General features: G+C 66.9%; 3 protein-coding genes across 4 annotated transcripts in view; 1 reads left to right on the top strand and 2 right to left on the bottom strand.

The window, feature by feature from the left end:
• Positions 1 to 5,317, top strand: part of TRPM5 (transient receptor potential cation channel subfamily M member 5) — a 19,574-nt gene extending 14,257 nt beyond the window's left edge. Inside the window, exons 19-24 of the mRNA XM_049614676.1 lie at positions 2,641 to 2,794; positions 3,247 to 3,428; positions 3,743 to 3,875; positions 4,392 to 4,464; positions 4,742 to 4,796; positions 5,203 to 5,317. Coding sequence (XP_049470633.1) covers positions 2,641 to 2,794; positions 3,247 to 3,428; positions 3,743 to 3,875; positions 4,392 to 4,464; positions 4,742 to 4,796; positions 5,203 to 5,309 — 704 coding nt within the window. The 3' untranslated portion in view covers positions 5,310 to 5,317. The remainder of the gene's footprint in view (positions 1 to 2,640; positions 2,795 to 3,246; positions 3,429 to 3,742; positions 3,876 to 4,391; positions 4,465 to 4,741; positions 4,797 to 5,202) is intronic.
• Positions 5,318 to 6,286: 969 nt separating this feature from the next.
• TSSC4 (tumor suppressing subtransferable candidate 4) lies at positions 6,287 to 9,466 on the bottom strand. The gene is made up of 3 exons (XM_049615564.1): positions 9,201 to 9,466; positions 7,684 to 7,795; positions 6,287 to 7,518 (listed from the first exon to the last, which is right to left on the bottom strand). The coding sequence occupies exon 3, from the start codon at positions 7,495 to 7,497 to the stop codon at positions 6,541 to 6,543; it is 957 nt and encodes a 318-aa protein (XP_049471521.1). The 5' UTR covers positions 7,498 to 7,518; positions 7,684 to 7,795; positions 9,201 to 9,466; the 3' UTR covers positions 6,287 to 6,540.
• Positions 9,467 to 10,786: 1,320 nt separating this feature from the next.
• Positions 10,787 to 27,804, bottom strand: part of CD81 (CD81 molecule) — a 334,787-nt gene continuing 317,769 nt past the window's right edge. For both annotated transcript variants that reach the window (XM_049615582.1, XM_049615579.1), the window contains exons 2-9: positions 27,740 to 27,804; positions 17,387 to 17,501; positions 13,955 to 14,052; positions 13,268 to 13,342; positions 12,819 to 12,923; positions 12,286 to 12,387; positions 11,448 to 11,534; positions 10,787 to 11,366 (exon numbers count right to left, since the gene is read on the bottom strand). In XM_049615582.1, the coding sequence (XP_049471539.1) occupies positions 11,304 to 11,366; positions 11,448 to 11,534; positions 12,286 to 12,387; positions 12,819 to 12,923; positions 13,268 to 13,342; positions 13,955 to 14,052; positions 17,387 to 17,501; positions 27,740 to 27,804 (710 nt within the window). In that variant the 3' untranslated portion in view covers positions 10,787 to 11,303. The remainder of the gene's footprint in view (positions 11,367 to 11,447; positions 11,535 to 12,285; positions 12,388 to 12,818; positions 12,924 to 13,267; positions 13,343 to 13,954; positions 14,053 to 17,386; positions 17,502 to 27,739) is intronic.

The raw sequence follows: 27,804 nt of genomic DNA, 5'->3' as shown, positions 1-27,804 counted from the left end.
CGGGGGGGGGGGGGGGGGGGGGGGGGGGGGGGGGGCGTGTCCCTGAGCCAGCTGGACACAAGATCCCCTGCTTCCTACGGTGCTGTCACATGGGGTCCAGTTTACGGAGCCTCCTTTCAGAAGACCCTGGACGTGGGGCCCTGGAGAGGAGCCGGCTGAGATGGGGAGGCCCCTGAGGACAGTCCCCAGGCCCCACACACCTGCCCAGGGTCGGGCCCAGCCCAGGGGCGGCTCCGGGAGGACTTTTGTTGGTCACAGAGACCTTTCCCTGTGGGCCCCAGGCTGGAAACTGAGGCACCAGGAGGCTGCAAGGCAGCCTCTGCTGGGGGGCCCGGAGGCCGGCCTGCTTTGGGATGGTTTGTGCCAGGGCAGGTGCCGCGGGGGCAGGGCCGAGGCCATTCCCGTCCGTCTGCAGGCGGCCTCTGTGCAGGGCCGAGGGCCAGCCGGCACAGGTTCCGAGACTGTCCCAGGACTGTGGGGACGGTGCGGGACGCAGAGCCGCTCCGCCGTGGGGGCTGGTAGGTGTAGGGGAGCCCTGGCTTGGGGGGCAAGCCCCCGACCCGGCTGGGACTCGGTGAGGAGGAGGAGGAGGAGAGGGAACCAGCCCCTCCGGGACGGTGAGCCAGCGTCAGGGCCGTTCACTCAGGCTGGTGCCGGACCGGGGCCACCGGGGCTCCAGGGCGCCCCCGGGCACATGGTGTCTAAGGCCGGGCCCCAGCCGCCGGAGCCAGCGAGACGAGGTCGGGTGCCCGCCACACGCACTGAGTGTCTGTCAGTGGGGTGAGAGTGTGAGGGGAGCGGACCCGAGCCGCCAAGATGGGGAGGGGCGTTGCCACCGGGGGAACCGGCTAACTGGGGTGTTCTGAAAGCCCCTTTCCTTGGACTGTTTTCTTAGCGCCACCTCCCCCCTCCCTCCCCCCCTCCACTGCCCAGCTGGGATTCCTTTGCTCATCTGAGTGTTCCAGGCCCTGGCTGCCCTCCCCATTGGCCCCTGCCCAGCCCTGCACTGCAGGGACCCTCTGGAGGAGGGCAGGGGTGGGGTCACTCCCGGGGCCACCAGGGGAGGGCAGAGGTTGTGCAGACTTCCGGGGGTGGGGGGTGGACGGTCCTAGCCCCGGGGGCTGCCTCGGGAAGGCCCGAGTGCAGGCTGTAGCACAAAGTCCATGACCGGGGCCAGGTTGGGGCCAGCCCACTGAGGGTCCTGCGCGGGCCCCTTCCCCTCCCGCGGCCTGGGCTTCCCGTCTGCTCAGGCCTCTGGGCCACACCACCACGCGGGGCAGGACTGTGGTGATTCAGTAACGTGTGCACCCTGGGGTCCCGGAGCCCAGAGCGCCCCCCCTCGCCGTCCGGTCCCCGTGTGCCAGGACGGAGCCCTGGGGCGGAGCTCCTGGTCTGGCCTCCAGACCCATGGACACTTTAATTTCCAGCCTGGCCTCATGGTGCCTCCGAGAGTCACAGGGGTCTCACTGGTCCCGGGCCTGGGCGCAGGGGAGAGAGGAGGGTCCGGAATCGGCCCCGAGCAGACCTACAGGCCAGGGCAGGGCAGGGTCTGGGAAGATGCTGCTTCCCCACCCCCTTCTGCACGCTCGCAGCTCACCGTGGGCTCCTGGCACAGACTGACTCGGGGGACGTTAGGAGAGGGCCTCCCCCCAGAGAGGGAGCCACGGACACACGAAAACAGCCCCTGCCGGCCCGACACATGTGCACAGTGGGGACACAGGTACACAGGTGTAGACAGAGGGACAGAGGCCCCCAGTGTCACCCGGACTCGGTCACAGCGCAAAGACCAGGGGGGCAGCCACAGAAACACAGCCGAACGTGCGGGCGTGTGCAGCGTCCACACGGGCACGCGCACGTACACGGCCTGCGTGCTCACCCACTGATATCTGCTCCTTCCTTCCTTGCCTCCCGTCCCATGAGCGTGAGGAGGGGACTGGCTGGTGAGGGGCCAGAGGTGTGATCCTCGGGCCCCCCAGGGCGTGCCTGCCCAGGGCGCAAGGCTCAGCCTGCTCCCAGACCCAGCATTCACTCCCACTGCCCGGAGAACATTCTTTGAGCTGGCATGGCCCAGAGATGCCGTGTCCACGGTGCCTGTGGCAATCAGTGCCAAGGGCGGCCTGGCCAGATGAGCTTCGGAGGTGATGCAGACTCGCCCCCCAGCTGGGTGCCATGTGACAGGCCTTAGTGTTATAAAGGCCCTGAGAAGTCCTGCAGGGGGAGACACGGTCACCCGTGTCTAGGGCAGCTTTCTCCAAACCAGCTTTGAGCACAGCCTTTGGCGTGGGGAGGTGGGGAATCCACACAACGACCAGCAGAAACTGGGGTCCTCTGTGCCCACCTGCCAAATGGCTCTGCCCTCAGAACGTGTGGCCCTGGCCATGACCCCAGTCAGGTGGAGGTGGAGAGTGGACCAGTGCCCCCAGGCTGACCATCCATCTGGTTTGACAGGACTGGGGTGTCCTGAGACGGGAACTTTCAGTGCTAAACCAGACAGTCCCCCCCCCCCCCCCGTCAACCGGGACAGCTGGTCACCCGGCCAGGGGCTGCGTCCCCGGGGGCCCCAGCCCTAGGGGGAGGCCCCCCCAGATCCAAGGGTGCCCCTGTGGCCGCCCCGCCCCCACCACACCACTCCTGTTTCAGAAGCCCGCGTGAACTGCTCCCTACACCCCCTGCTGCAAGAGGGCTCAGCCTCCTGCCCTAACCTCTATGCCAACTGGCTGGTCATCCTCCTGCTGGTCACCTTCCTGCTGGTCACCAACGTGCTGCTCATGAACCTGCTCATCGCCATGTTCAGGTGCCCCTCCCCCACCCTCCCCTCGTGAGCGCCCCCAGGCCCGGCTGGCCCGGCCCAGACCTGCTCATCCCTCCGGCCCGGGGCGGGGGGGGGCTGCGGGGGTCTCTCCACCCCCGGGGAGGGGCTGGGGCCTGTGTGGGGCAAGGCCTGAGCGTGAGGGGTCACCCCAAACACCGGCTCCCCTTCCGCCGGGCCCCGGCTGCAGGCAGAGGGAGGGCAGGGCCCTGAGGAAGGGAAGGTCAGGGGGAGGGTTGTCCCCTCCGGAACCAGAGGCCCGGGCTCGTCCAGGACAGCGGAAGGGGACCCGAGTGGACTGCATTCCAGACACACCCACAGACGGAAGTCAGTGATCTGAGACGATCACAGAAGAGGGTGCCCCCCAGCTCTGGCGGCAGCTTGGGAGGAGAGGGGGTGCCCGTGTGGCCCCCGTCACCCACACGCCGGCCCCACAGCTACACGTTCCAGGTGGTGCAGGGCAACGCGGACACGTTCTGGAAGTTCCAGCGCTACCACCTCATCGCGGAGTACCACGAGCGCCCCGCCCTGGCCCCGCCCTTCATCCTCCTCAGCCACCTGAGCCTGGCGCTCAAGAGGCTCTTCCAGAAGGGGACTGAGCAGAGGCGGGCACGCCTGGGTGAGGCCACAGGGCTGGACCTGGCCCGGCTGCCCGGACTGCGGGGAGGGGGGGGAAGGGCGGGGGGGGGGGGGGGCGATGTGCCCAGTGGGCAGGCGAGGAGAGGCCGCGCCCCCTCCCTAACCCCCCCCAACCCCCAGAGCCCCTGGCACAGGGCTGAGCCTGGAGTTCTCTGCAGGGGGGCCGTCCCCCTCTCTCCACCTCACAGCCGGGGCTGGCCGTGGTGACTGAGGCCCGCTGCCCTTGCCCTGGGCTCCCCTGGCCCCGAGGCCCACCTGGCTCTGGCCAAGCCTGTGCTGCCCCGACCTTCCCAGAGAGAGACTTGGCGGAGCCCCTGGACCAGAAGATGGTCACCTGGGAGACGGTTCAGAAGGAGAACTACCTGAGCAGGCTGGAGAGACAGAGGAAGGACAGCAAGGAGGAGGTTCTGAGGAAAACCGCCCACAGGTGCGCGGGTGTCCCCTGCAGCACCTCCCAAGGGAGGGCCGGACCCCGAGTGGGGCGCGGGGGTGTCGGGCCCTCTCCTGCCCGTCACCTGAGGGTAGGGGGCCCTCACCCGCAGCCCTGCACCTGCCTGAGCTGGGCAGACCGAGGCTGGCAGGGGCAGGGGCCTGGCCTGCCCTGCTTTTGGGGGACGGGGGGCCAATACAGGGGGTGTCCTCCCAGCTCTGGAGTCTCCCGAGTGGAACCCCCACCCCCGCCCTCTGGGTCTCCCCCCAAAATGGTCCATCCCAGCTGTCCAGGCGCCCGTGGCCCCTGCCTGCCTTTGTCCCTAACGCTTGCCCCCATGGAGCTCCCAGGGAGAGCTCAGAAGGGCTCTCTGTACCCAGATCTGGGAATGAGAGAAAAGGGCACCCCACCCAGAGAGGGTTCAGGGACCCCAAACCCACCCGAAGGGCCTCAGGGAGGATGGGGAGCATCTGGGAATTCGGAGCGCCCTGTACCTACCAGCTCCTGCCACAGGGTGGACATCATAGCCAAGCACCTCGGGGGGCTGAGAGAGCAAGAAAAGCGCATCAAGCACTTGGAGTCACAGGTAGGCAGGGAGACCTCGTGCCCTTCTCCTGGCAGGGGGCCCTCACCCGCAGCCCCGCACCCAGGGCAGGCTGAGGCCCCGGGGAGGCCCACTACCTGGTCCCTGTCCCCACAAGCGACTTCAGAGACGGTGTGCCCTCCCTGGAGAGGGTCCTGCACTCAAGACCCCTCACTGTCCACACTCCACACCCACACCCCTTCCCCCAGGCACAGCCAGCAGAGGGGAGGGTCACGGGGCAGCAGGGCCTGGGGCTGCCCCGGACGCCTCTCTCCTCCAGGTCAACTACTGCACAGCGCTCCTGTCCTCCATGGCCCAGGGCGGCTCCTACCGGAGTAAGTGGGGTGTGGGGAAGGCAGAGGGCGGGGAGGGGCACAGGCTGATATGCGGACGGGTGGAGGGCTGTCGCTGTGCCCCGTCGCTGCCTTCTCTGGATCTCTGCTTCTCCCTGTCCTGGGAGGGGACTGGCCCAGGTCTCCGATGGCCCTCGGCTGGCCACAGTCCTTAGGGTGGGGCAGGTACCCTCTGCCGAGGCCCATCGACTCAGCCAGGCGTGAGGGCTTGGCCAGGTCGACTCCCGGAGGCCCGGCCTGGCAGCACGCACGCCCCCGCCCTGCTTCCCCAGCCCTCGACCCAGAGCCACCAGGTCTGTCCCCTGTTCACAGTAATGAGCTACCTCTCCCTTCCCCGGGCCCGCCCCACCGGACACCCAGCAGCTGAGGGGTCTTCCTTCCTCACCAGACTCTCAGAACACCGAAGACGGACACCAGCAAGCCTCTGCCGAGCGCAGAGAGGGTGTGGGCAGCGGGGGGCACCCAGAGGCTGGCCGGCTGCTCTCGGACACCTGAGCATTTGGACTGTCGGCGCACCAGGCCCACCTCTCCCAGAGCCCCAGGCCTGGCCCTCTGGCCCAGACCAGGATGGGCAGGCGGGAACGTGGCCCTTAGCTGGCCGTCCTGGGCCCCTGAAGATACACTGAACTGCCCCTCGCTCCGGTGGAGCCCTCAGTGGGCTGTGGCTCGAGTGGCCTTGTCAAAAGGAACCACTCCTTGCCCTGCCTGGCACCTTCCCGGGACCTCCCTCCACCTGGGAGCATGGTGGGCCCTCTCCCAGGCCGGTGGAGAGCCCCGTGGGTCCCCATCCCGAACCGCCCGGCCTGGGCTGACAGCACGTGCTGAGTGCCGTGCCTGAAGCACCTCCCGTCTGCTGGGCAAGTCTCCCACCCACCCTGTGTTACCCGCCAAAAGACTGATTTGTCCGAAACATTAGTGGCTGCTTCTGCCCTTTAGGACTGGGGCCGGGTGTTTACTACGCTCGTGGGCTCACACCCCGCACGCCCCCAACTGCTCGCGTGGCATGGTGAGCGCTGCACTGTGTCCGGCCTGGGCGACGGCCCCAGGACACTGCCCCCGAAGCTGTTCTATCTTAAGAGAACACAGCCACACCAAGCCAGTGAAGGCCGGGGGACAGTGGACACGGGTTTACCTGGGGGTCCTGTCCTGTGGGGTCGGGCTCCAGGCTCCTGTGCTCCCCCCAGCTTCGGTGAGCGGCTCAGGTCGGTCCCCGCTTCCTTCCTTCCCCTCTGGGGGCCTGGCGGGCTGGCTGATCTCCACTAAGCCCCACACCAGGCACAGGGGGCACGTGCTTGCTCCTGTCTGCCTTCCCTGACACCTTCAGGGGGCAGATGTGCTGCTGCGGAACCGAGCGTCAATTTATAAATCCTGTGTCCCCTTGACACCGAGTTGGGGGGGTGCTCACGTGAGGGGGCAGGGAGCCTGTACATGGCGGACGGCAGAGGAGACCCTAAGGTGAGGGTCTATACAGAGATACAGAGTCTGAGGAATACCCACAACCTTTACTGTTGCCCCACAAGGTGGCCAGGGCTTTTGCCATCCGCGGGCAAGCTGTCTGCTTCAGAGACCACTCCCCTGAGCCTCCCCCCCGCCCCCCGCCCCCCGCCCCAGGATGCTGGTCCCTCCTACCAGCAGCCTGCAGGCTCCCTTCCCAAGGGGGGCAGCGACCCCGGCCGCCCCGCTCCGCCAGCCTGGTCAGGGAACATCAGCCGGGCAGGCTCTTCTCTCAGACCTCAGCACCCGGGGCCTCGGGTCTGTTCTTGTTCCGGAAATGGTCTCTGCTCCGCTTCCTGCTGCCATGGAAGCCGACGGTCTCCACCACTGGAGGCCCCGCTGCTGACCCAGCGGGGGCAGCCCCCTGGAGCAAGCCCACCTCCTGAAGGCCCCCGGGGGCGCTGCTCCACTCCTCAGCCTCGGGGCTCCCAGGCCCCGCCAGGTGGGCCAGCTCCACCGGACCCTCGCCCCCTGCCGCTCCCAGGTTCCCAGGGGCAGCCCCGGCTGGCTCTCCTGCCTTCCTCAAGGCCCTCTTCCTCTCAGGTCTGGCTTCGCCCGCCCGGGCCGGTTTGGTGAAGACGACTCTCCCCTCCCCGCAGCTGGAGGGGTCCTGGTTGAAAGAGGGCGTGTAGTCACCGGGGACGGCCAGGCTCTTGGAGCCCAGGAAGGCCAGCGCCGCGGCCCGATTGCTCTGCTCGCTGGCCTCGGCCACGTTTTCCAGGCTGTACTTGGTCCAGCGCTCGGGGTGGGCCACATAGTCAGGGACGGGGGGCCGCTTCGGGAGGGCAGGGCTCTGGCCGGCCCCGCCTGGGCCCTCCGCCGCGGGCTGGCTTGAGGGCGCCGGTGGCCGTGCGCAGTCCCCACTGTCAGCGGGCAGAAGCCGCCTGGCTGCCCCCTCCAGACAGTCGAAGATGTTGTGGCTGCGCCGGGAGAAGGTGGAGCTCGTGTCCCTCAGGTGGAACGGCTGCGCCGAGGCCGAGGCCGAGGGGCGGCCCCTGGGAGGCAAAGCGGGCTCGTCGGGGTCTGAGTCCCCCTGGGCCTCCCAGGGCAGCACCCCCGCCATCTCAGCACTGCCAGGCAAGCTGAAGTCAGAGTCCGAGTCGCTGAGGGACACGGTGTCAGAAGGCAGGGTGGCATACTCTGTGCCCTGCTCAGCCTCCAGGCGCTGTCCTGCCCCTGCCTCAGCCATGTGTCCCAGGGCACACCACACCTAGACCAAAACAGCCCAAGTTCGTTTCCGACGATCGCATGCGTGTAGGACAGGTCCGCCCCGTAGACCCACTGTCCCTAGGCAGGCGGCAGGATCAGCGTTACGAATGCTGTCGTCCAGAGGAAGGGACCGAGGACCCCCGCCCCCTGAAAGCCCTCCTCTCACCTCCCCTGTCTGAGGGTCGCCGTGCAGACACCGGAGTGCTGGCACAGGCCCCTTGCTGGCACAGGCGTGGTGGCCTCAGTCCGGCTCCTTTCAGCTGCTCCACTGTAGTGGGCTGTGGGGGGAGGAGGGCCAACCATCAGATCAGACGGCAAAGGTGCAGAGGTGGTGCCACAACCCCAAGGGGCAGTGCCAGGTTTGCGAAGCCCTGACAGAGGCCAGGCGGAGAGCAGGTCCTTGGGAGCTAAGGCCGGGGAGGGGGGGTGGGTAGGCAGACCCGGGCCTGAACCTGGGGAAACACAGCCTCCGCTTCACGAGACCGCTCTCACCGAGCAGGCTCACTTACTAACCGCAGGGCACAGCACGGGGCACAGTCCTCAAAGACTGGGCCACCCGCCCGGTCCAGGGCAAGGGGGTCTGCTCCCGATTGCTGCGAGATGCCCTGGGAGCTCCACAGGGGTCTGCGCCAGGTCCTTGGCACCTTGGGGTCAAGCTCTCAGGGAGCTGGGGTGTGGATCACCACCAGGGGCAGCCTTGCTGGGCAGAGGCAAGCCCAGCAGCAACCTCCAGCGCGTTTCCCCGGTAACCGCCCCCACACACCTCCCCCTCCCCAGCAGAGCAGTGCTGCCCACACTCGGCACTCCTTCCGCGGCCAAGCAGGGCACCTAGCAGCTTGCACGGCCAGGCTCAGAGGACAGCCCAGCCTCACCCACCCATCCACCGACTCCTCCCCACCAAGCCTCCGTAGCCCAGGGTGACCCACTGTCATGCACCCACGAGAGACCAGGCAGGTAGGTGGACCCGGAGTGGCCGCGAGCGCCCCACGCCAGATCAGACACAGACGAGATCTCCATCGCTCTGGCGCATGACTCCCAAACTGAAAGAACAACTCCAGGAGAGAAAGGGAGCACGGGACACACGCCACCGACGTGTTTCACAGCTGGCAGGGCCGGCCAGGGAGAGATCACCTGCCAGTTGCACACACTGCTGCAGGGGAAGCTCGAGTTCCCACCAGACTCCCGCTTCCCAAATTCGCTCTCCCGACGACCGCACGGCCGGGGACTCCACCGCGACCCAGAGAAGTAGCCTGACCGGCGGGGCACTCCAGGGAGAGACGGGGACAGAGACCCGGGAGTTCTCTGCGGACTTGGTGAGCTCAGCGGAGGCAGAGCCGAGTCCGGGCTGGGGGGCGTGGGGCTGCGGGCTCGGGGGCCTCCGAGGGGCCAGGGTCTGGGCAGGCCAGCTCCCAGGGAGCGGGACCAGGGTTTCCTCGCCGCGCTCTCTCCCCTTGGAAGCAAACCCTTGGCTTTCTCCGCTCTATGGGCCCAGCAGGCTCTCCGTGTCGGGGGCCTGGGCGGGCCAGCGTCCGGGCCTCACGTGGCTCGGGTCCCAGGGCCCAGGCCGTGTGGCACGGGAGACACGGAGCACATTGGGGCCTCCGGGGTCGAGCCAGTAGGCTGCGGACGACGGTCTCCCAGAGACCCGACCGTCAGCGCCACCCTCCCTCGCCTCAAACCTACCGGCTCACCGCCACCCGGTGGCCTCCATTTGGCGCCGCGCTCGGCTCTCTGGGAAACCGAGTCTTCCGCTGGCCCAGCGCCGCGGCGTCCGCAGCCAGGGAACTACATCCCCCACAAGGCCCTGGGCCGCTACTCGCGAGGCCTGTTGGACCGCTACTCCAGAGGCCTGTCGGGCCGTGGAGTCCCTACGCATGCGCCCTCGCTTTTCTCCTTTGCCACCCCTCCCCGGAAACGGCGGCGCTCCTTCGCGCAGAGCCGGAATTGATTAAGGAAACGAGGGAGGAGGGAGAGGCAGCACGGTGACTCCCAGAATGCTCGAGGGCTAACGGCCAGCTGCGCGTTCCCAGGGCCCCAGCGCCACCTGTCGGAAGCTGCGAGCACAGAGGGCGCCTCAAGCCGGAATCACGTTATCGCGCACGGCGCTGTTACCGGGCACTTCCGGTCCGGCCGGAAGCCCGCGGCCGCGCCCCTCGTGGGTCCCGGGAGCGGTGCTGGGGCCGGGCCGGCGCTGGTCTCAAGCTCCAGGCGGGCGGGGGAGTGGCGGCCTGGCCTCGCCTGCCCACCGCGATGGCCTGGCTGGCCGCATGCGCCCGGCCCACGCTGCGAGCTCTCCGCGGGCCCCGCCCCTCCCGGGGCTGCAGTCGTGGGGTCGCGGGAAGCCCAGGGACCTCTTGTCCCCAGGGCCGCCCTCCGCAGCCCCTCAGGAGCGGCGGTCCTGGCCCCCGGCACGCACCGCACCAGCACCCGGGCCAGGACGCCCCAGGGGCCGTGCTGCGCAGGGGGCTCCTTGGGCCACCCTGTTCTCCCAGCGACCCTCCCTGGCACACAAGGCAGAGTGGTGTGACAGGAGGGGCCAGACCCACTGGGACCCGGTGGCCCCCGAAGGAGGCAGCTCCGAGCCCTCACCGTGAATCCCAGCCAGACCCTTGTGGCCCCCAAGGGGTCAGTTTAGCACACACCAGGCTGGTGCCCGCGCTCAGCTCATGGTGACCTCACCCGGCGTGCGGGGTGTTGAGTGGGGGGAAGCAGCCTGACCCCACAGGCAGCTGGGCCTCAGTCCACCTCGCTGGGTCGGGTGGGTGCCCTCATTCAGTGTCTGAGATCTTCCCCTCTAGCCCCTGCAAGATGCAGCTTAGGCCCGGAGCTCCCCTGCCTCTCCAGGGAATGCTTACGAGGGAGCAGCTAGGCAGGCCAGGAACAGACCCTTAGATGCGTGTCCTCCACAGAGCTATCTCCCAGGAGGAGGGGCAGTGTGGCAGCCCCCTACCCCAAACACATCCTATACCCCGTTATCTGGCCGCCCTGTTCAGCTGCTTGCTCTGGGTGGTGGTACACCAGGAGTAGGTGGGGGAGGGAGGTTGGGGGGAAAGCTGTTGAAGGTGGCACAGGGCCCACCAAGGGGGCACCTGCTGTGGGGAGTGCTCTCCGGGGGTCCCATCACCGCCCACCAGCAGGTTGGCAGCACACCCTGGGCCCAGCAAGGTCCGCAGAGCTGAGCCTCACGAGCGCCAGGGTCCTCGGCCCCTCCAGCCACCCCCAGGGTCTCGGATGTTGCAGGCACAGGAAGGGGCCAGTTTGTTAGCATGCCCGGTTTTTCCTTCTTTATTGAGTGACTTTCAAGATGTAATTACAGTTGAAGGTGACAAGTTAGAAAGGAGAGGTGCACTGAAGGCATAAGGCTGCTTGTAGACCCGGCTCTAGACAAGTGGCAGGAAAGGAAAGAGGGTTAAAAAAAGGCATGAGCCGTGCAGCCCACGGGGCAGGTGGGTGGGCCACGTGGCCCCCAGGAGAAGCCTGGCTGAGCGGGCAGAGCCCCTCCCTAAGCAGCTGCAGAAGCAGAGGGGCCCTTGCCTTGCAGTCCCCAAGGCCCAACTCACATGCCGTCTATAGGTGACTTCAGCCCCAAAAGGGAACGGGGAACTTCAGGACAAAAACAAAACCTCAGAAGTAAAAAGGCTAAGAAGTGTAGCAGAGTACTACTGGACAAGTTCTATACACAGGCGGTGGCGGCCCCTCCAGGGGGGCCCTCAGGGATGTCCGGTCACTCTAGGGCCACCGCAGGGTTCTCACCAGCCCCCCCGCAGCAGGAGCGGCTGGAGCCGCTCAGTACACGGAGCTGTTCCGGATGCCACAGCACAGCACCATGCTCAGGATCATCTCGAAGATCTGCGGGGAGAGGCGGGCGGGACAGTCAGCACCCGGAGACCCAGTGGGGACCCCGGTCAGATGCCCGGCCCGTGCGCTCACCATGATCACAGCAACCACGATGGCTGCGATGCCAATGAGATACAGCTTTCCCGAGAAGAGATCATCGATCTTCTGGTGGCAGTCCTCCTGTGGGGTGACAGCCCGCAGCCGGTCAGGGGCGTAGGTCCTCAGGCCCCCATGGTATGGCAGCACGAGATCATTACGGAAAGAGCACGGAGCGGTTCCACCCCTCGGGAGAGGTGTGACTGGGGCCCAGTCTCTGCCAGGTTATCTCGCATCCGTTTTGTTTATTCATTTTTAAATTTTTTAATGTTTATTTTTTGAGAGACAGAGAGACACAGAGCGTGAGCAGGGGAGGGGCAGAGAGCGAGGGAGACACCGAATCCGAAGCGGGCTCCGGGCTCCGAGCTGTCGGCACAGAGCCCGACGCGGGGCTCGAACTCACAAACTGTGACATCATGGCCTGAGCTGAAGTCGGACGGTCGACCGACTGAGCCACCCGGGCGCCCCTACCACACCCGTTTTAAAATGGACGTGGAGACGGAACGTGCTGTGCGTGCTGTCTTCCACTCAGGTCGCTAGGCGCCACGAGGAGGGTGCTGATCTGGGAGGTCAGGGCGCCGTCCGCACCCACTCTCCGGGGGCAGAGACTCGCCTCCCCCGGGGGCTATCAGCAAAACCTCGGCCTCAGCCCAGCCCCCCAGCAGAGCACCCCCACTGGCCACAGCACCACCCAGCTTGGCTGTCGGCCGCATCCCTGCCAGTGCCAGCGGAGCAGCCAGGCGGCCCTCCCCCCCCACACCGCCCGAGCCCTGCCCAGGGGTCGCGGCGGCCGAGTCGGGGAGCAAGCCCGGCGGCCCGGCCCGCCAGCGCGTACCTTGAAGAAGTTGCTGATGACGGTGCTGCCTGAAGGACACAGGTTGTTCTTGAGAATGGAGGTGGTCAGCGCGGAGAGTGTGCTGGAGCCACAGCAGTTGAGCTGCAGAGAGCGAGGGCACCCGTGCTCAGCCCCGGGCCCTTGTGGAGAGAGGGTCCGCAGGGAGATGGCCCAGGCGACCCCACGGGCTGCCGAAGCCCCAGCCGCTGCCCCAGCCTGGCCCAGGGTGGGGGGCTTGGATGGTCCACTCCAGGGGGAGCACTGAGCCCAGGGGCCCCTCCCCTTCCCTTCCCCCCTCTCAGCTGCGCTGCTCGGAGACCCCGGCACCGCATCCCGACTGGCTCATCTGGTTCACACTGGGGATGCACAGGTCCCGGAGAATCCCCTCCAGGGGGGCTCCCGGACCCTCCGGGGGCAGGGCTGCCAGGTCCCCCATGCCCCTCCTGTTCCTGAGGAACGTGCTGGGGCCACACCCAAGAGGCCAACGCCCCGAACCCCCAGCCTCCCCGGTCCCCCGGCGCCCCCTCCCGCACCGTCTCATGGAAGGTCTTCACCACGGCCTTGGCATTGTTGGCGTCGTCGTCTACCACGGCCTGCTGCAAAGCCTGGTCGTAGAACTGCTTCACGTCCTTGGCGATCTAGGGGAGGGGTGTGTGGGAGGGGTGAGGTCACACCCACGGCAGGGACCAACCCCCGCAGTGGTGCGGGGCGGCAAGCATTCACCTGGCTCTTCTGGGAAGATATTGCTTCCAGGACAGATCTGGATGCCTCCCCCACCCCGCCCTGGGTGCTGGGAGACAGGGGGACCTGCCTTCTACTTGGCCCCCATGCCACCTCCTCCAGAAAGCCCTCTGTGGCCTTTCATCAGGGGGCGCCCCAACAGCACCTGCCATCCGAGGTCAGGCCCATCGGGCTGAGCGGCAGGGCCCTCCTCCCTCCTGTCCAGGCTGCACGGGCCCCACCCTCCCGGCCCTAGGCTCACCTGGTCTTTGTTGACAAAACCCCAGATGCCAGCAGCTACCTCACAGGCAAAGAGGATGACGAGGCAGGTGAAGAACTGAGGACGGAGTGCAGGACCCGAGGAGGGCAGAGAAACGGGGGATTAGAGCAGGCACGGGGCAGCTTGGGGCTCACCGTCCGCAGACGACAGGCACCCAAGTGACGCACAGGTGTGCGTGGGGTGTTCGGTGGCACCCGGCCGCGTGTGCCGACCCTATCGCCATCCCCGCGGGGTGGGCTCTGCGTGGCGGGGCAGCTGGAGGGGCTGGCATAGCCGCGGGCCCCGTGTCCCCTGCGCACCCCGCTGCTCCCTCTCCCCACGGGAAGGGGGTGATGATACGGCGCCCGCTACCCGCGCCTCCCGGATTGGCTGGCCTTAGCTTCCCCACCAAGGCCGGCCGTGGGTCCGGGCCTCGCTCCCTATCGTTTCTGTGACTTTTCTTTAAAAATAAGAAAAGCAACTGTGGAACCGTGAGTTAGGGACCAGGCGGGACGGCAACCGAGCATGGAGGGGTTTCAGGACCAAGCAAGGCAACCACAGGGAGAGGTCCCCAGGCCACAGAGAGAGCCCACCTCCAAGAGGGCAAGGGGGTCCCGCCAGAGGTGAACGCGTGCTGCCTCCAGCGGAGCCGGAGCCGTGCCCCACCCCTCGCCCCGCCCGGGACCTTACCGTCCCCAGCAGGCACTGGGACTCCTGGATGGCCCCGTAGCAGCCCAGAAACCCGACGAACATCATCACGGCGCCCACGGCAATGAGGATGTAGATGCCTTTGTGGGGGAGCAACAGATGCCCTCAGTGCGCCACGTCCCGTAGGCCACCGCTTCCCGAGAGCCTGCCGCCCCGGACCTCCCCAGCCATGTGCGCACGGCCCCTGCCCAGGACTCGGGCCCCCCTGCCGGAAGACAAAGGACTCCCAGTGCCCCAGGGAGGAGCAGAGAGGGCCCTGCAGCCCGGCCAGCCACGAGGGCGCCTCTCCTGCACGGGCCTCCTCGTCCACAACCTGGGAGCAAGGCCGGTGAGGCCCAGGCCGGCACTGCCCGGCATGTGCTCAGTGCACAGAGAGCTCGGCCATCAGATCTGTACCCACGGGCCCCAGGATGGGAGGCCCTCGTACAACCTGCACCCACTCTGGCTCCTCCTAAGCTTCTGGGACTCAGGGAGGCGGGGCACAGAGCACCACCCCTCTCGGTGCACAGGGCCCTGAGGGGTCGGAAGAGGGAGGCAGCTGCAGGGGCCCTTCTGCCAGCAGCAGGGCATGCCCACCGCTCCTGGGCAGAGGTCAGATCCCGTGGCTCTGTGTGGCTCCTTGGGCTCGAGGGGTGGGCTCGGCTCAGCCTCTCAGCCTGCTGGACAAGGTGGCCTGGCGGCCGCGGTGCCCCGCCCCACTGAGGATGGCATGTGGTGGCAGGGACAGTTCTGCCCGGGGTGCCCACCAGTCTGGGCACATGCTCCTGGGGAGGCAGGAGGGGCCACCACAGAGTTGGGAATGCCTCGGGCCTGGCCATGCTGCCCTTCTTGGTGCCCGTGACCCACCCAGACAGGGCCCTGAGCCCCTCAGGGAGTGCCAGCCATAGCCGCCTCGCAAGCCTGGGCCTGTCCCCCGGCCACCAGGGCCAACACTGTGGGCAGCCCAGGCCCCGGTCCGCAGAGCCAAGACCCCCAGGGCTCCACTGTCTGGACAGCCAGGGGGCGGGGGGAGAAGGAAGCTGGGGTTCAACCACTGGGCTCAGAAAAGCCAAAGCCTCTGGGCAGCACTCCGTGGACCTGGCTGAAGAGAAGCCTCCTGCTACGGCCGCCCTAGGGGGCTCCCGGCTCAAGGGGGGAAGCACCCTCAAACTGGGTCTCCCTCCCCTCAGGCCCTAATACCCCCATCCTCAAGGCCACGTAAGACCCACAAGTTCCCATTCCCGGGTCACTGTGTGAGGTTCGGCAAACGGCAGGCAGCAGGCGCCTGACCCCTGGTCCCATCCAGGCCCCACCTCCTCTGGAGCCTGTGGGCCGGGTTCTGGCAGGTGAGGTCAGGGACCCACCAGGCCCTGCGGCTCTGCCCAAGGTGCTGAGCGAACCCAGCTGACCTCCCCCTTTGCCGACATCGGACAAAGAGCCCTTGTCAGGGACACATCTGCTTCCCCGCCTCCCTGGCAGGCCCAGCCCACACCAGGGCCAGTGGGAGGCTCCAGAAGGCTGGTCCTTGATGGGCTTGATGGGCAGGGACTGGCAGCCCATGGAGTGGGGGAGGGCAGAAGGGGGGCACCGCAGGAACCCAGGTCCCTGGGCTGGAGCTACCTCCGAGGACAGGCACCCCCAGAGCCAGGAGCACCAAGCTGGAGGCCTCTCTGCAAGCCAGGGTCAGGCCCCGGTGACAGCCCGATGTGGCGCCCCTATGAGGAGCAGGCTGGTGGGAAAACGGCCACTTGACCGTCTACGAGCTTCTCCCGTGGGACCGCTTCCCCACTGGAGCCCAGGCACAGCCCTGCAGAGCAGGAGGCCTGGAGCTGCAGCAGACCCTCCCCTCCCTGCCCCCCCGGCTCCCTGAACCCTCCCCTGCCCAGCCCTGGCCTGGAGTGAGGGGGAGGCTTTGGGAGAGCAGGAGTGCCCTGAGGCTTCCTTCAGGAGGGGGATCCCTTCCGGAGCCACTTGCCCACACCCACCACACCCCCAGCACCCCAGACCACGCCCAGCTGTTGCCGGCTCAGACCTCTGGGGGAGGGGAGGGAGAGGCCCGAGAGGAGCCGCGCAGGAGAGAAAAGGCTCTCGTGGGTCTGGAGGATACTTCCTTGCCCTTGGACTCGTGGGCCAAGCCGACAGCTTTGTTTCTGAGGGCGCCTGGACCACCTGTGGCAGACCCTGGGTCACAGTCCTCGTGTGCACCCTCGGAGCAGGTAGGCAGAGGCACCCTGTCCATCGGAGACTCAAACCTGGGAGGGGCTGCACAGCCCCGGGGGAGCCTGGGAATGTGGAGATGGAGGACCCCTCCCCCACGCCCCAGGGACTGCCAGCCCCAGGAAACCACTGCCAGAGTCACAAGCTCCCATCTCCAGGGAGCAAAAAGGGGCCACCCTATTGGTGCTCCTGGACCCCACCTCTCAACCTTGCAGCTCAGAGAGGATCCTCTTTGTGGCCCGGGGTGCCCTGGGCCATCCCTGCTTCAGCAACCAAGCATGTATCCCAAGCGCGTGGGAGGGGCCCAGACCCTTTCCAGGCGGCACCCAGGACACCAGGCCAGAGGGGTGGCCGCTGACCCCTACACGGAGCCCCAAACCCTAGGGCACACACACACTTCCTGCCCAGCTGCCAGGGCCAGGCCAGGCTGTTCCTTTAAAGGACAGAAACATCTCCACAAACACGAGGGCCAGGCCCCGCCTCCCACTGGCTGGGGACCAACCTAAGGAGTGCAACTCTGCAGGACAGGGTGGGCGGGGGCAGGGCCCAATCCCTCAGGGACAGACACCCCGAAGGGGCACAGCTGGTGCCGAAGCCTAATAAGGCAGCAAGGTGTGGCTGGAGGGGGGGCGGCCTGAGTCACACTGGCCCCTGCCCCACCCCGGGGCCCCAGTCTTCCTCCCCCCGCCCCCTCCTCTGGGCTCCAGCTGCCAGTCCCGCTGCCCAGGCATCCGGCCCCACCCCTTCCCAGGGAGCCTCCCCTGAAATACCCTCCAGGAGACACAGCTCCCCGGCCCCCACCCAGCTGCCTCCTGCCCCGATTTGGTCCCCGGCGGTGATCTGGTGGGATCCCAACAACCCACCCCCCCCTTGAAGTTCCAGCTTTGTCCGGGAGCCTGGCTCCTGTCCCAAGCACCCAGGCATTGACCACCTCTGACCCCAGGCCCCGAAGGTCCCCAGGCTGAGGTGACCCCACCCACTTTCTGTCTCCAGCTCACTCTCTTGCCCAAAAAGCCCTTCCTGGCTGGCCTCCACCTGCCTAGCAGCCTAGCACAGAGCAAGCCCCACTAAGTCGGCCCAGGCCTTGCCTCCTCCTCCTCCCGGAAGCCCGTCCTGACTGTCTGTCTGCAGCAGTCCTGATCCGAGGCCTAGATGGGTCCTTCCTGGTCCCCCAGCCCGGAGCCAGCCAGGCCCCGGACCTGGACTGAGTGCACTCACCTACGTAGAAGGTGTTGGGCGCAGGCCTGTCTCCCAGCTCCAGGTAGAGAAGGTTGGTGGTCTGTGGGTCATGGCGGAGCCACAGGGCCACACCCAGGATCACGCCTCCGGCCAACTGGAGAAAGAACGGGTACAGGGTTACTCGCCCAGAGCGGCGCAGGGGTGAGTGGGAACCGCGCCACGCTGAACATCCAGGGGGCGGCAGGTGCTGGACCCCCACTGCCACCGGGTCAGCGGTCCGAGGGCTCGCGCTCCAGGTGGCGCTCACAGACACTGCCGGGGTCTGGGCAGCCTCCCGGCTCCACGCGTCTGCTTTGCTGACCTGGGATCTGAGAGGCCCCAGGGGGGCCTGGATACCGAAGACCAGGTCCCCGATATCGGATGGGGCACGCTCATGTCAAAAAGGTGTTCATTTTTTATCTGAAGCGTAAACCTAACTGGATGTCCCGTATTTTTATTTGCTAAATCTGGCCAGAGTCCACACCAGACCGGGGCACCCCAGGGACCGCTGGGCCCTCCTCCGAGGGGGTGGCTCCAACAGCCCTCGGCTCATCTGGGAACCCCACGGAGAGGACCCCAGGTGTTTGCTGCCAAGAGACATAGAGCGGTGGGTCTGATGCCACCAGGGTCCTGGCGGGACCCATGGAGGGAATGACAGAGGAGGGAGGCAGCTGAGGCTGGTGGCATCCAGGAAGCCGCAAGGCCGAGGGGCCGGGCTGTTTGTGGGAGAAATCCTTGCCGCTGCGGCCCTGGGAAGGGAAGCTACTGCAGGAAGAAGGAAGCCCGCTGTGCTCTCAGGCCAGAGGAGGGGCTGCCTGAGCAGCTGGGGCAGGACGGGGGTTCTGCTCAGAGCCTGGCATGAGGACAGGGGCTCCCGGCCCAGGGAGGCCCTCACCGGACTCACTGTCCTGCCGGCGCAGGGCCATCCGTGGAGGGTGGGGGCGGGCCCCCCGAAGAGGAGCCCGGACTGTGCCGGCCCAGCCTCCACACGAGCATCCGACCAACCCCGGGCCAGTGGCCGGGCTGCCCTCAGTGCCCCAGCCTCTTCCCCGGGCCGTCCCAGCCCTGGGTGCCCCACCAAGGTGGCACGTACTCCCAGAGCTACAAACTTCGGCTCCAGTCAGGAGGCCTGGCTATGCAGCCGCCAGCCTCCGGCTCTCCCTCTTCCCACCATCCGTGTGCTGGCAGCCGGGGTCTTCCCACAGCAGCACCAGATGCTGACCCTCACACACAGACCCAGAGCTACAGGTCCTATGGGGAAGAGAAACTGGAAAGCAGACCCCAAGGAAACCCCCTGGCCAGCCCAGCACCTGCCCCGGGGCCCTGGCCGGGGAGCAGACCCCCGAGACGGCGGAGGGTATGGCTGGGAGCCCCAGCACTGCGCGGTGCCCCGTGGAAAGCCCCAGCAGCTCCCAGATCCTCCTACACTCGGCTCAGCTAACGGTAAGGCCGGTGGGACCGCTGGCACATCAGCGGTGGGCGAGGCTGCCTGGCACGTCCCTCAGAGCACCCGGTCTGCCCCCGCTAGCCTGGGTTTCGCTTTCTCAGCTCACTTCTCCCGGAGTCCCAGGTCTGGTGGGGGAGGGGCAGACGGAGGCACGGTAAGCCCTTCTCATCCTCCGGCACTCGTGGGAGCGCCGAGGGCCTACAGTGCACCTGCTGGCCAAGGTCCCCTCCCGTGGCACTCCGGGCACTGCGTAGCCCTCAAAGGACAGGGCCGCGGGCTCCCAGCATCCTGTGCCTCTCTGTGGCACCTGTCGTAGCCGCGAGAGGGCCAGAGGACCCAGGGGACGGCTGAGGGGGGGTGGGCAGGGCAGGGGCCCCAGAGTCCTCGGCTTCTCCGGAGGTGGCGGCCATCTGCAGCTCCAAGGGAGGCGGTGTCGAGGCTGAGGGTTGCCGTGGCAACTCTGGCTTGAAACAGTCACTTGTTCTGTTTCGAAACTGTGGTCCAGAGCCGGCTTTGTGAGATGTTCCAGGGCAGAGGGGGAGGGGCAGGGGAAGCCCCTGTCCTGGGCCTCCCTCTGTAGTCCCTCTGTAGTCGCAGAGGCCTGGCCACAAGCTGCAGCTTGGCCTCCCTGTCCCCATCAGTGGAGGGGGGCGGGGTGTGGAGCACAGTGCCCCCCAGGGACGGAGGAGACAAGCCTGTCTCGGGGCGCATGGTCCTAACAGAAATGCTGAGCCCGCCCCCCAGACACTACAGGCGGGACCACAGGCCCACGGAAGCTGGTCCCGCCTGGTGCTGAAGTGTCCCCTCCCTGCCAGGACCCCATCACTCCAGGCCCTGCACAGACGCACCGGGCAGAGCCAGGTGAACGCAGTGGTGAGGACCATTCCCAGCTCCCAGATGACGAGGCCCAGGCAGCGTGGCGGGGGAGGGGGGGCAGATGCTCACCTTAGGTCACCTCATCTGTACAGGGGGAGTGGTGGGTGGGATCGGAAAGCGCCCCCGGCAGGGAAGGGAAGTCCATGTGCTGGCAGAGAAAGGCAGTCCTCCACCGGGCCCAGCACACACCCACCATGTGGCGAGACGCAGGTGTCCCCCCAGGGACGTGAACGAGAGCGCCCCCACCATGACGTGGGCCCCGCTGTTCCCAGCCCCAGACCTCTCCTTCAACTGGAGAACCGACAGTCTGAACGGAAACCAAGTGGCCCAGCCACACGGCGAAGCCACCGACAGTAGGAAGTGTGTCCCTTGCACGACAGCCCGCAGGCTCGAGGACTGTGCTGAGCGACAGAAGCCAGACCAAGTGGAGAGCAGCTTCTAAATAAAGTATAAGCCATGCAAATCACGTGCCGCGACAGAAAACAGGCCCCTGGCCGCCCCGGGATGGGGGAGGGGCCCCGAGGCCCCAGGACGCCGCTGGGGCTGGTGGCCACGTCCCTTATCTCCACGCGGTGACAAGCCCCCAGGGGTCCACCTGGGTCAGCACTGAGCAAGCAAGGTGTGCGCTTCCCCCACGTGCCGGGTGCTCCACGTCCGACACAGCTGTTCTCAACCCCCAGCTGCCCCGTCAACCCTGACCACGAACTTCTAAGCAAGGTCTTTGGGGGTGAATGTTTCTTCCGGGTCCCACCGGGCCTCAAGGTGAGGAGGCCGACACTCTGGGCTCGCCAGGGTGCCCGTGGCCCGTGGCAAGCGCCTGGAGAGGTTGTGCTGAAGTCCTGCCACAGAACCAAGGTCTTAGGGCCAAAGAAGGGACCGCAGAACTGTGGGGCCCGGACGTCCAGCATTAAGGGACCGCAGGAGTGACGGCAGTGGGTGGGGCCCAGAGCGGGCAGCCAGGGGTGCCCTGCGCTCACCTCAGGCTCACCTCCGTGACTCTGCTCCTCCACACCCTCCCTCGTAAGACAAGGATATAAAGGTACGTAAGCTCATGTCACAGAGCGCTTCCCACGCCGCCCCTGGAAAACACTGGCTCACGACACGCGCCGGCGGCCATCGTCATCGCGGCAGGTGTATCAGCGGTAGGGCCGGACACGCTTCATCATCCCCACCCAACAGGACCCCCCCACCTGCCGGAAGCACCGCTGGCCCCCCGTCCGTGCCCCCCGACAGCCTCCTGCCCCCCCGAGACGGCTTCTGCCCCCATAGCCTCCTGCCTCCCCCAGCAGACTCCTGCCCCTCCCCCCCCCGCAGGCTCCTGCCCCCTACCCCTGTCCCCCGACAGCCTCCTACCCCCCAAGAGGCTCCTGCCCCCTACCCCTGCCCCCCGACAGCTTCCTGCCCCCCAACAGCCTCCTGCACCCCACCCCGGCCCCCCAACAGGCTTCTGCCCCCCAAAGGCTCCCACAGGGCGGGCCAGGGCACAGCACTCAGGAAGGAGACTGCCAGTTTGGTCACAGGGGCGGGTCCCACAGTGGAAACAGCACAGCCACTTTAGGACCCTATGAAAGGTTCTGTTTCTGTTTCTTTCTTCTTCCCTTCTGAGAATTAATAAATATCAGCCTCAGCTGAAACAGGAGGGGACAGCCAAGTGTGCAGGGATCCTGCCCAGCCTGCCGGCCGTTTCCAAGAAGCGGCTAAAAGGGAGCAAGAGGGAGCGGGTGCTGCCCGGACAGGCCTGGGGCAGCCGCACCCCGGGCCCGCAGCTGAGCGGTCACCCCCGTCCCACCCACGCGCTCCATGGGCAACAAGGACAACTGGTGCGTCACTGACACCCTCCAGGCGGTGCTGGTCTTGCCCGGGGCCTGGGTGTCAGGGGCGGGGGGGCAGGTCCACCGAGAGGGAGGGTGCCGGGCTCCGCGCCAGCTCTGCTCCCCGACCCGCCGCCTCCAGGGGACATGCTCGCGGGAAAAGGCATGGGGAAGCACCCACTCGGCTTGGCGGCTGGCGGGGAGCTGGAGACCCCCCAGGAGGGAAGCACAGGCCAGAAACGCCGTCAGGGCCACCAGGTTAAGTCGGAGGAAATGCTGTGCAGCAAAGACGCTTCAGGGGCATCTGGTGGCTCAGTCGGCTGGGCATCTGCCTCCTGATTTTGGCTCAGGTCATGATCTCTAGGTGCATAAGATCACTCCCCGCATGGGGCTCTGTGCTGAATGTGGAGCCTGCTTGAGATTTTCTCTCTCCCTTTCCCTCTGTCCCTCCCCCGCCCTCAAAATAAACGAACAGACTTAAAAAAAAAAAAAAAAAAAAAAAAAAAGACACTTTTAGGATGGGCTCCACAGGGTGAGTAGGGAAGGGGGAAGTCCTGTTGCCATCTTACAGGCTGGGTGCAGGTCCTGGGTTCCTGCAGGCTGGCCCTCACTGTCCACCCACCATGAGGGGACAGGCCCAGACTCTTCCCTAGACCCACCTCAGGCCTTCCTGGGGGGGGGGGCCCACCCCGGCCTCTGAGAGCAGCTCAAGGCAGGAAGGAAGTGGAACCAGGAGCAGAGACCCTCATCTTGGCCAGGAGGCGGAAGTGTCTCTCGAGGCCCCTGAACCTCAGGAAGCCGCCTGGCCCGGCGCCTAAAAGCAGGTGAGAAGGGGGTCATGACACAGGCCCTCAAGGGCCCGTTCAGCTGGGACTTCCCAGCCCACCCTACCACCTCTAGGGCCACACTGGAGAGCCACTGCAGGGCCAGACCCCGACCCCACCACCCAATCCCCGCGTAGTGAAACCAGGAAGTGGGCTGCTCCCCTGCCCCAAACCCGCCCGCTGCAGGGAGGGCATGTGGGCACAGACGTCCCGGTGACCCGCCAGAGAAGACGGGCTGCAGAGGTGGGCTGGCCTTCCTCCCGGGGAGGGAGATGGGAGGTGGGCGGGCTTGGGCAGGGGACCAGAGAGTAGGTCAGGATGTCCTTGTCCCCGCCCCAGGGGAGCCCCAGCCCTGGAGCCACGCCAGGCTGTGAGGCACAGCGGGGCAAGGGCCTCCTCGGTGGGCCTGACAACAGCTGGGCCCCGGCTGCAGGCAAAGGAGACGTCCGGCCCTGTGCCCAGCTGGCCCAGGGGAGGGCCACCTCACATGGGCCGGAGCTCTTATCATCTCGGGGACACAGTGAAAGACTGCCCATCCAGAGGGAGCAGTGTGGGCCTTCGGCCAAGCAGAGCCACAGCCATGGGAGAGGGTGAGCTCCCCGTGAGCTCTGGGTGGGACCACACTCGGTGACTACCAAACCCACTGCCTCTCGGAGGCCCCCACCCAAGACCAAGGGCCCTGAGCTCCGGGGGCCAGGCCTCCCGGCCCCCAGGACTGGAGACCCAGGGAGGCAGGTAGTCCCCACTCCTGCTCCCCCAGCCGCAACAGGGTGCCTCTCGGCCCTGGGTCTCAGCCTGAGTGTCCCCGTCCTCGGTCAGGAGTTGGCTGTCAGCGGCAGTGCAAAACCAGCCTCGACATACACCTGTGATGGCACAGGTAAGACAAGTGACAGGGAGCTGCTAGACATCTCCCGAGGGCGTCTATGACCCAGGCCAAGCTGGGTGTGGGACAGCTGGGACAGACGATTCCTGTGTGACGCGGACGCCAGGGTGGGTCACCCACTCACCAACTCTGCAGGGCAGACGGCCCTGGCTTCCTGTCTTTTACCTTCTTGACAATGACCGTGTCACCCACTCATCGGAGGCAGGCGAGGGAGATTAACCCTCCAAAGTCAGAAGAAGGGGACAAAGAGGCATGAACCCCCAGGCCCTGGCTGAGCTGCTGGCCTCTGGTCTCCTGCCCAGAGCACCCTTGCCACTGACTGGAGGAACTTACAGGCCCAACCTGACCCCCAGCCCAACCTGCCTCCCAAGCCCCTCACTCTGGCCAGGCCTCATGCCCGGGGCAGGGGGGGGGGGCAGGGAGGGGTGGTGGCGGCTACCCCGTCCCTGGCAGCTAGCTTAGGAAGGGAAATGGCTCGGCTGGCCCATGGGGACTCCCCTAGCATCTGGGGGTCCACCTGGAAAGCCCCCAAGTGGTCTTGTGTGAATTAGCACCTGCTTTGCCATCAGGACGGGCTTAGGCCAGGCCCCAAAGTACAAATGATGTGTACTTTGGGGGCAGGGGGGGCACTGAGAAGTCTAGGGCTTTCTGGAAGCACGCTGGGTCAAACCACATTCTGCCAGACAGGTGGAAAACAGCCAGGAAAAGGGTCCTGAGGGCCAGCTCTGGGTGAGCCGGGTTCTCGGTCAAGGACGAGACATGCTGGCCACAGGGCAGACCCAGGGCTGACAACCACCCGGCCCTTGCCGTGTGCCCTGGCCTGGGTCCTGGGGTGCCAGGGCCAGAGGGAGAGCCCCTGTGCTTCTCCATCCCCAACCCAAAACGCTGGGCCAGTGCAAAGGTGGCCATCTGCCCCTCCCACGGGTGCCTGGACTCTGCCTTATTGATTTTCTGCCCCAGGTTCTTCCCCTCACGGGGTTTCAGGCACTGATATGAAGGCACGGGGTAGATTCTTTGGGAGAGGGGGCTTTTGGGGCCTGTCTCCCTGTCTGGACTTTGAAGCAGAGTGAGCTAGGGATTGGGGGTGAATTCAACTCCTGGGGACAGACCTGAGCTGCGGGTGGGGTGGGAACCCTACAGGAAGGGCACCGCACCAGCCCCAGAGCAGAACCAGCCAGGGTCCCAGGCCTCTCGCCGCCTAGACATCCTTGGGAGGCGGGGGGGCAGTTCGTTCCAAGGACCGACCACAGACTTCCTTTTCTTGTCTCAGCCCAACGGCTGTTTCCCCCAAAGCTGTGCCACTCACTCCGTCCACTGGCCCACCCCCCGAAACGGGGCACAGGAAATCCCCACCCCCACCCGGAGCCCACCAGGGTCCCATCCCCTCTCCCGGAAGGAAGGCGACAGAACCGCTAAGTGACAGACAGTCATGTGCTGTCTGGAAGCGAGAATGAAATGCCAGTTAGCGAGGCTTCTAATCAGCCCCGTTCCCAGCCGGGCCTGGCTGCCCTGCCTCTGGAAGGTGGCCACGGAAGGCATTAGGTCAGAAGAGCAGCCAGGCCCGGGCGGGGCACGCGGCACTCTCCCCGGCCAGCCTCTAAGGAGAGGGCTGCGATCGTACCCACTTCACAGACGACGAAGGCGAGCGGCCTTACACGTGCCGGTCACCTGCCCCGGGTCCCGGGGAGGGGAGCCTCTGCCCTTCCTGAAATGCCCCAGCGGCAGGAGTCCCAAGGACCTGCCGCCTCTGCCGGGAAGCTCCGGGTCCCGCCCCACCGGGAGGATCTCCACGCTGCCGGGCAGGGTGTCTGCACCACCGGCACCGTCTCGAAGGCTCGGCCCCAGCCCGGCCCCCACCCCGTCCCTGCCTCACCGCCCGATGCCCGCCCGGCCAGGGAGCCCCCAGCGGGCGGTGGGCAGGCCTACGGAGTGCACGCTGCCTGGGGCCCCGAAGTCTGACACAAGGAGGAGACGTGCCTGTGTGAGTGTGCAGGGTGACGGCGCCCCCTCCCAGAGGAGCCAGCCCCCCCCCCCGCCCCCCGTCGTGGGAGCCTCCTCACTCTCTGAAATGGAACTTTTAAAAGCACCTGGTCCGACACCCACTGTCAAAGCCTCCTCCCAGCTCCCCGTCTGCACCCGCTCCTGTACCGTGGCCAGGCTGCCCAGTGAGTGAGAGTCAGGCTGGGCTCACCCGACGTCCTCTGGGATCCCCCAAGCCCCTTCCCCAAGGCACTGCCCACATGGGCCAGGAGAGCAGTCTTCCTGCCGGCCATCCACGCTCTACAACCATTTCCTGAGTTCCGAACACTGGAGTGTTAGTAATCCGCCAGCCCCGGGAGATAGGATGTGGACCTCCACCTTAGAGGGCAGGAAGCCAAGGCCCAGGTCCGGAACAGTGGGGAGGGGCTCCAGCATCCAGACCCACCCCCACGGCTCCGGCTCTCAGCCAGGAGAGGCAGGACGCCCGAGCTGAGAGGGGCTCTGCCAGAGCGGTGCCCCCCAGCCCCGCCTTGCTCAGCTCTGCATGCCCCCACCGCAGGGGTGGGTGGGGCCACGGTGACCATAGTTCTCAGTGCTAGGCGGGGTGGCTGCTGAGGGGAGAGGCCTCAAACATCTCTTCAAGCCTCAATACAGAGCAGCCCCTGGGGACGTGTGAGGCCTCCACCCCAGCTGCCTGGGGAAATCCCAGGCTCACCCAAGTAGAGCTGGGGGGTGAGTGGGGGCTGCCCTGGAGACCTGCCAGGCTGGGCGGCGGGGAGGGACTCACCCAGCAAAGACACTCAGCCTGAGGACAAGACTCTACTCCAAGGCACATTGTCTACGTCCGCCTACCCTCCACCTCCTGGTCACGGCCCTGACCCCACACCCAGGCTCTGCTCGCAGGGGATGCGCCTAAGGGCCAGCAGAGGGGCATCTGGATGTGCCCCTGGCCCCCTACATGCCCAGGCCACAGCAGGCAAACGCTAACGTGACGCTGACAACACCCCTTGAGTGAAGGCCCCAGTGGCTGCTCAGGCCACGCCTGGCCCATCCTGACAGCCCCACTGCCCCCCAATCCCCGGGCAGAGGCTGATGGCCACAGTGGCACCCCCCCACCTGTGCCTCCCCAGCCAGGTGAGCTGTGACACCCCCACTCCACCCCCAGCCAGAGCTCACTCCAGTCTCTGTCCTCGCCACCCCAAATACCTCATTGCCCCGAGATTCACTCTGGGCTCCTCGGCTGTCCAGATGCAAAACGGATGTCCCCAGTCCCACACACTTGCTCAGGGGGCCACTTTAAAAGTTCACCCCCCAGTGTCTACTGGAGAAATACACTGTCCACCAGATGTTGTCAGGGTCCCTCCTGAGAAAGGGTGAGCGGCCTGTGGTGGCGCAGCAGGAAGGAGGGGCCCGGGAGGGCACCCAATCACTGCCCAGGGAGGCAGAGCAGGGCCTGAGAGGGGTTCCTGCACCCATTCGGGCCCCTCCCCAACCCCGACACAGACAGGAAGCAAAGACGTGCCAAAGCACCACCGGTTACACACCAGCGGTTAACCCAGGCCAGGAAAACACAACTGGCAGGTCAGCAGCCTGGAGCCCCCAAGACCCTCCTGCACCCAGAGATGACCATCCTGGGAGCACCTCTTTCCAAAGGGGGATGTCCAAACCCAGACCTCAGCCCAGACCTGGGCATCCACCCAGACCCAGGCCGCGTGCCCAGAGAGGCTCGGGTCCTCAGGGCCGCCTGTCCTGTGCCAACTCCGAACGGCCGCCGCAGCCCCACTCCCGTCCGAGCTTCCACAGCCTCCCGGGCGAGGCCGGGCTGCAGTCTCGGTCTGGGTGAGGGGTGCAGGGGCGTCAGCCCCACAAAGCGTGGCCACCGCGGTGCGGGCGCCCAGCACGCGGGCCACAGTGTACTGAGGCGCTTCCTGTGTGAGCTCCGCCGCGGCCCGGACCCCTCACGGCGGTCCCCGGGGCGGCGGCAGCTGACCGGGGTGGGAGCCGGCCTGGGCCAGGAGCGGAGTGGAGTGGACGGTTCCCGACACTCGGACCGAGTGCGCACCCGCCCCCCCCCCACCCCCGGCCGCCCATTCAGGGGCGGTGGCCCCGATGAGCTCATGGGGGCGGGGCGCCCGGAACCCCGCCCCCGAGCCCCCTCGGTCCCAGCGAAGCCGGGTGGTCCCTGACTCCGCGGCCGGCGGCTCGGAGCCCGCACCCACCGCACCGACCGCCATCACCCAGCGGGCACAGACCCGAAGCCCCCGAACGCCCCGGCCCGACCGCGGGGGCCCTGGGCCCGGCCGCGCAGAAGCCCCGAGACCCGGCTCGCAGCCCCCAGCGTCGCCATCGCCAGGACGACCCTCACCTCCTCGCGTGCCCGCCCAGGACCCCCACCCGCGGACGGCGCCCACAGGTGGCCCCGCAACTTGGCGTCCTGGCTGCGCCCCCTGTGCGGGGCCTAGCGCGGCGCGCGGCCTTCCGGGGCTCGGGGGGCCCCCGTCGCCCTCCCGCCCCACCCCGGTCGGGGCTTACCCAGAAGACGAAATTGAAGACGAAGAGCAGGTACTTGATGCACTTGGTGCAGCCCTCCACCCCCA

Source organism: Panthera uncia, chromosome D1, assembly GCF_023721935.1.
Source record: "Panthera uncia isolate 11264 chromosome D1, Puncia_PCG_1.0, whole genome shotgun sequence".
NCBI classification, from domain to species: domain Eukaryota; kingdom Metazoa; phylum Chordata; class Mammalia; order Carnivora; family Felidae; genus Panthera; species Panthera uncia.
The sequence above is the reverse complement of the archived record's forward strand: the minus strand, read 5'-3'. Positions and strand labels throughout refer to the sequence as shown.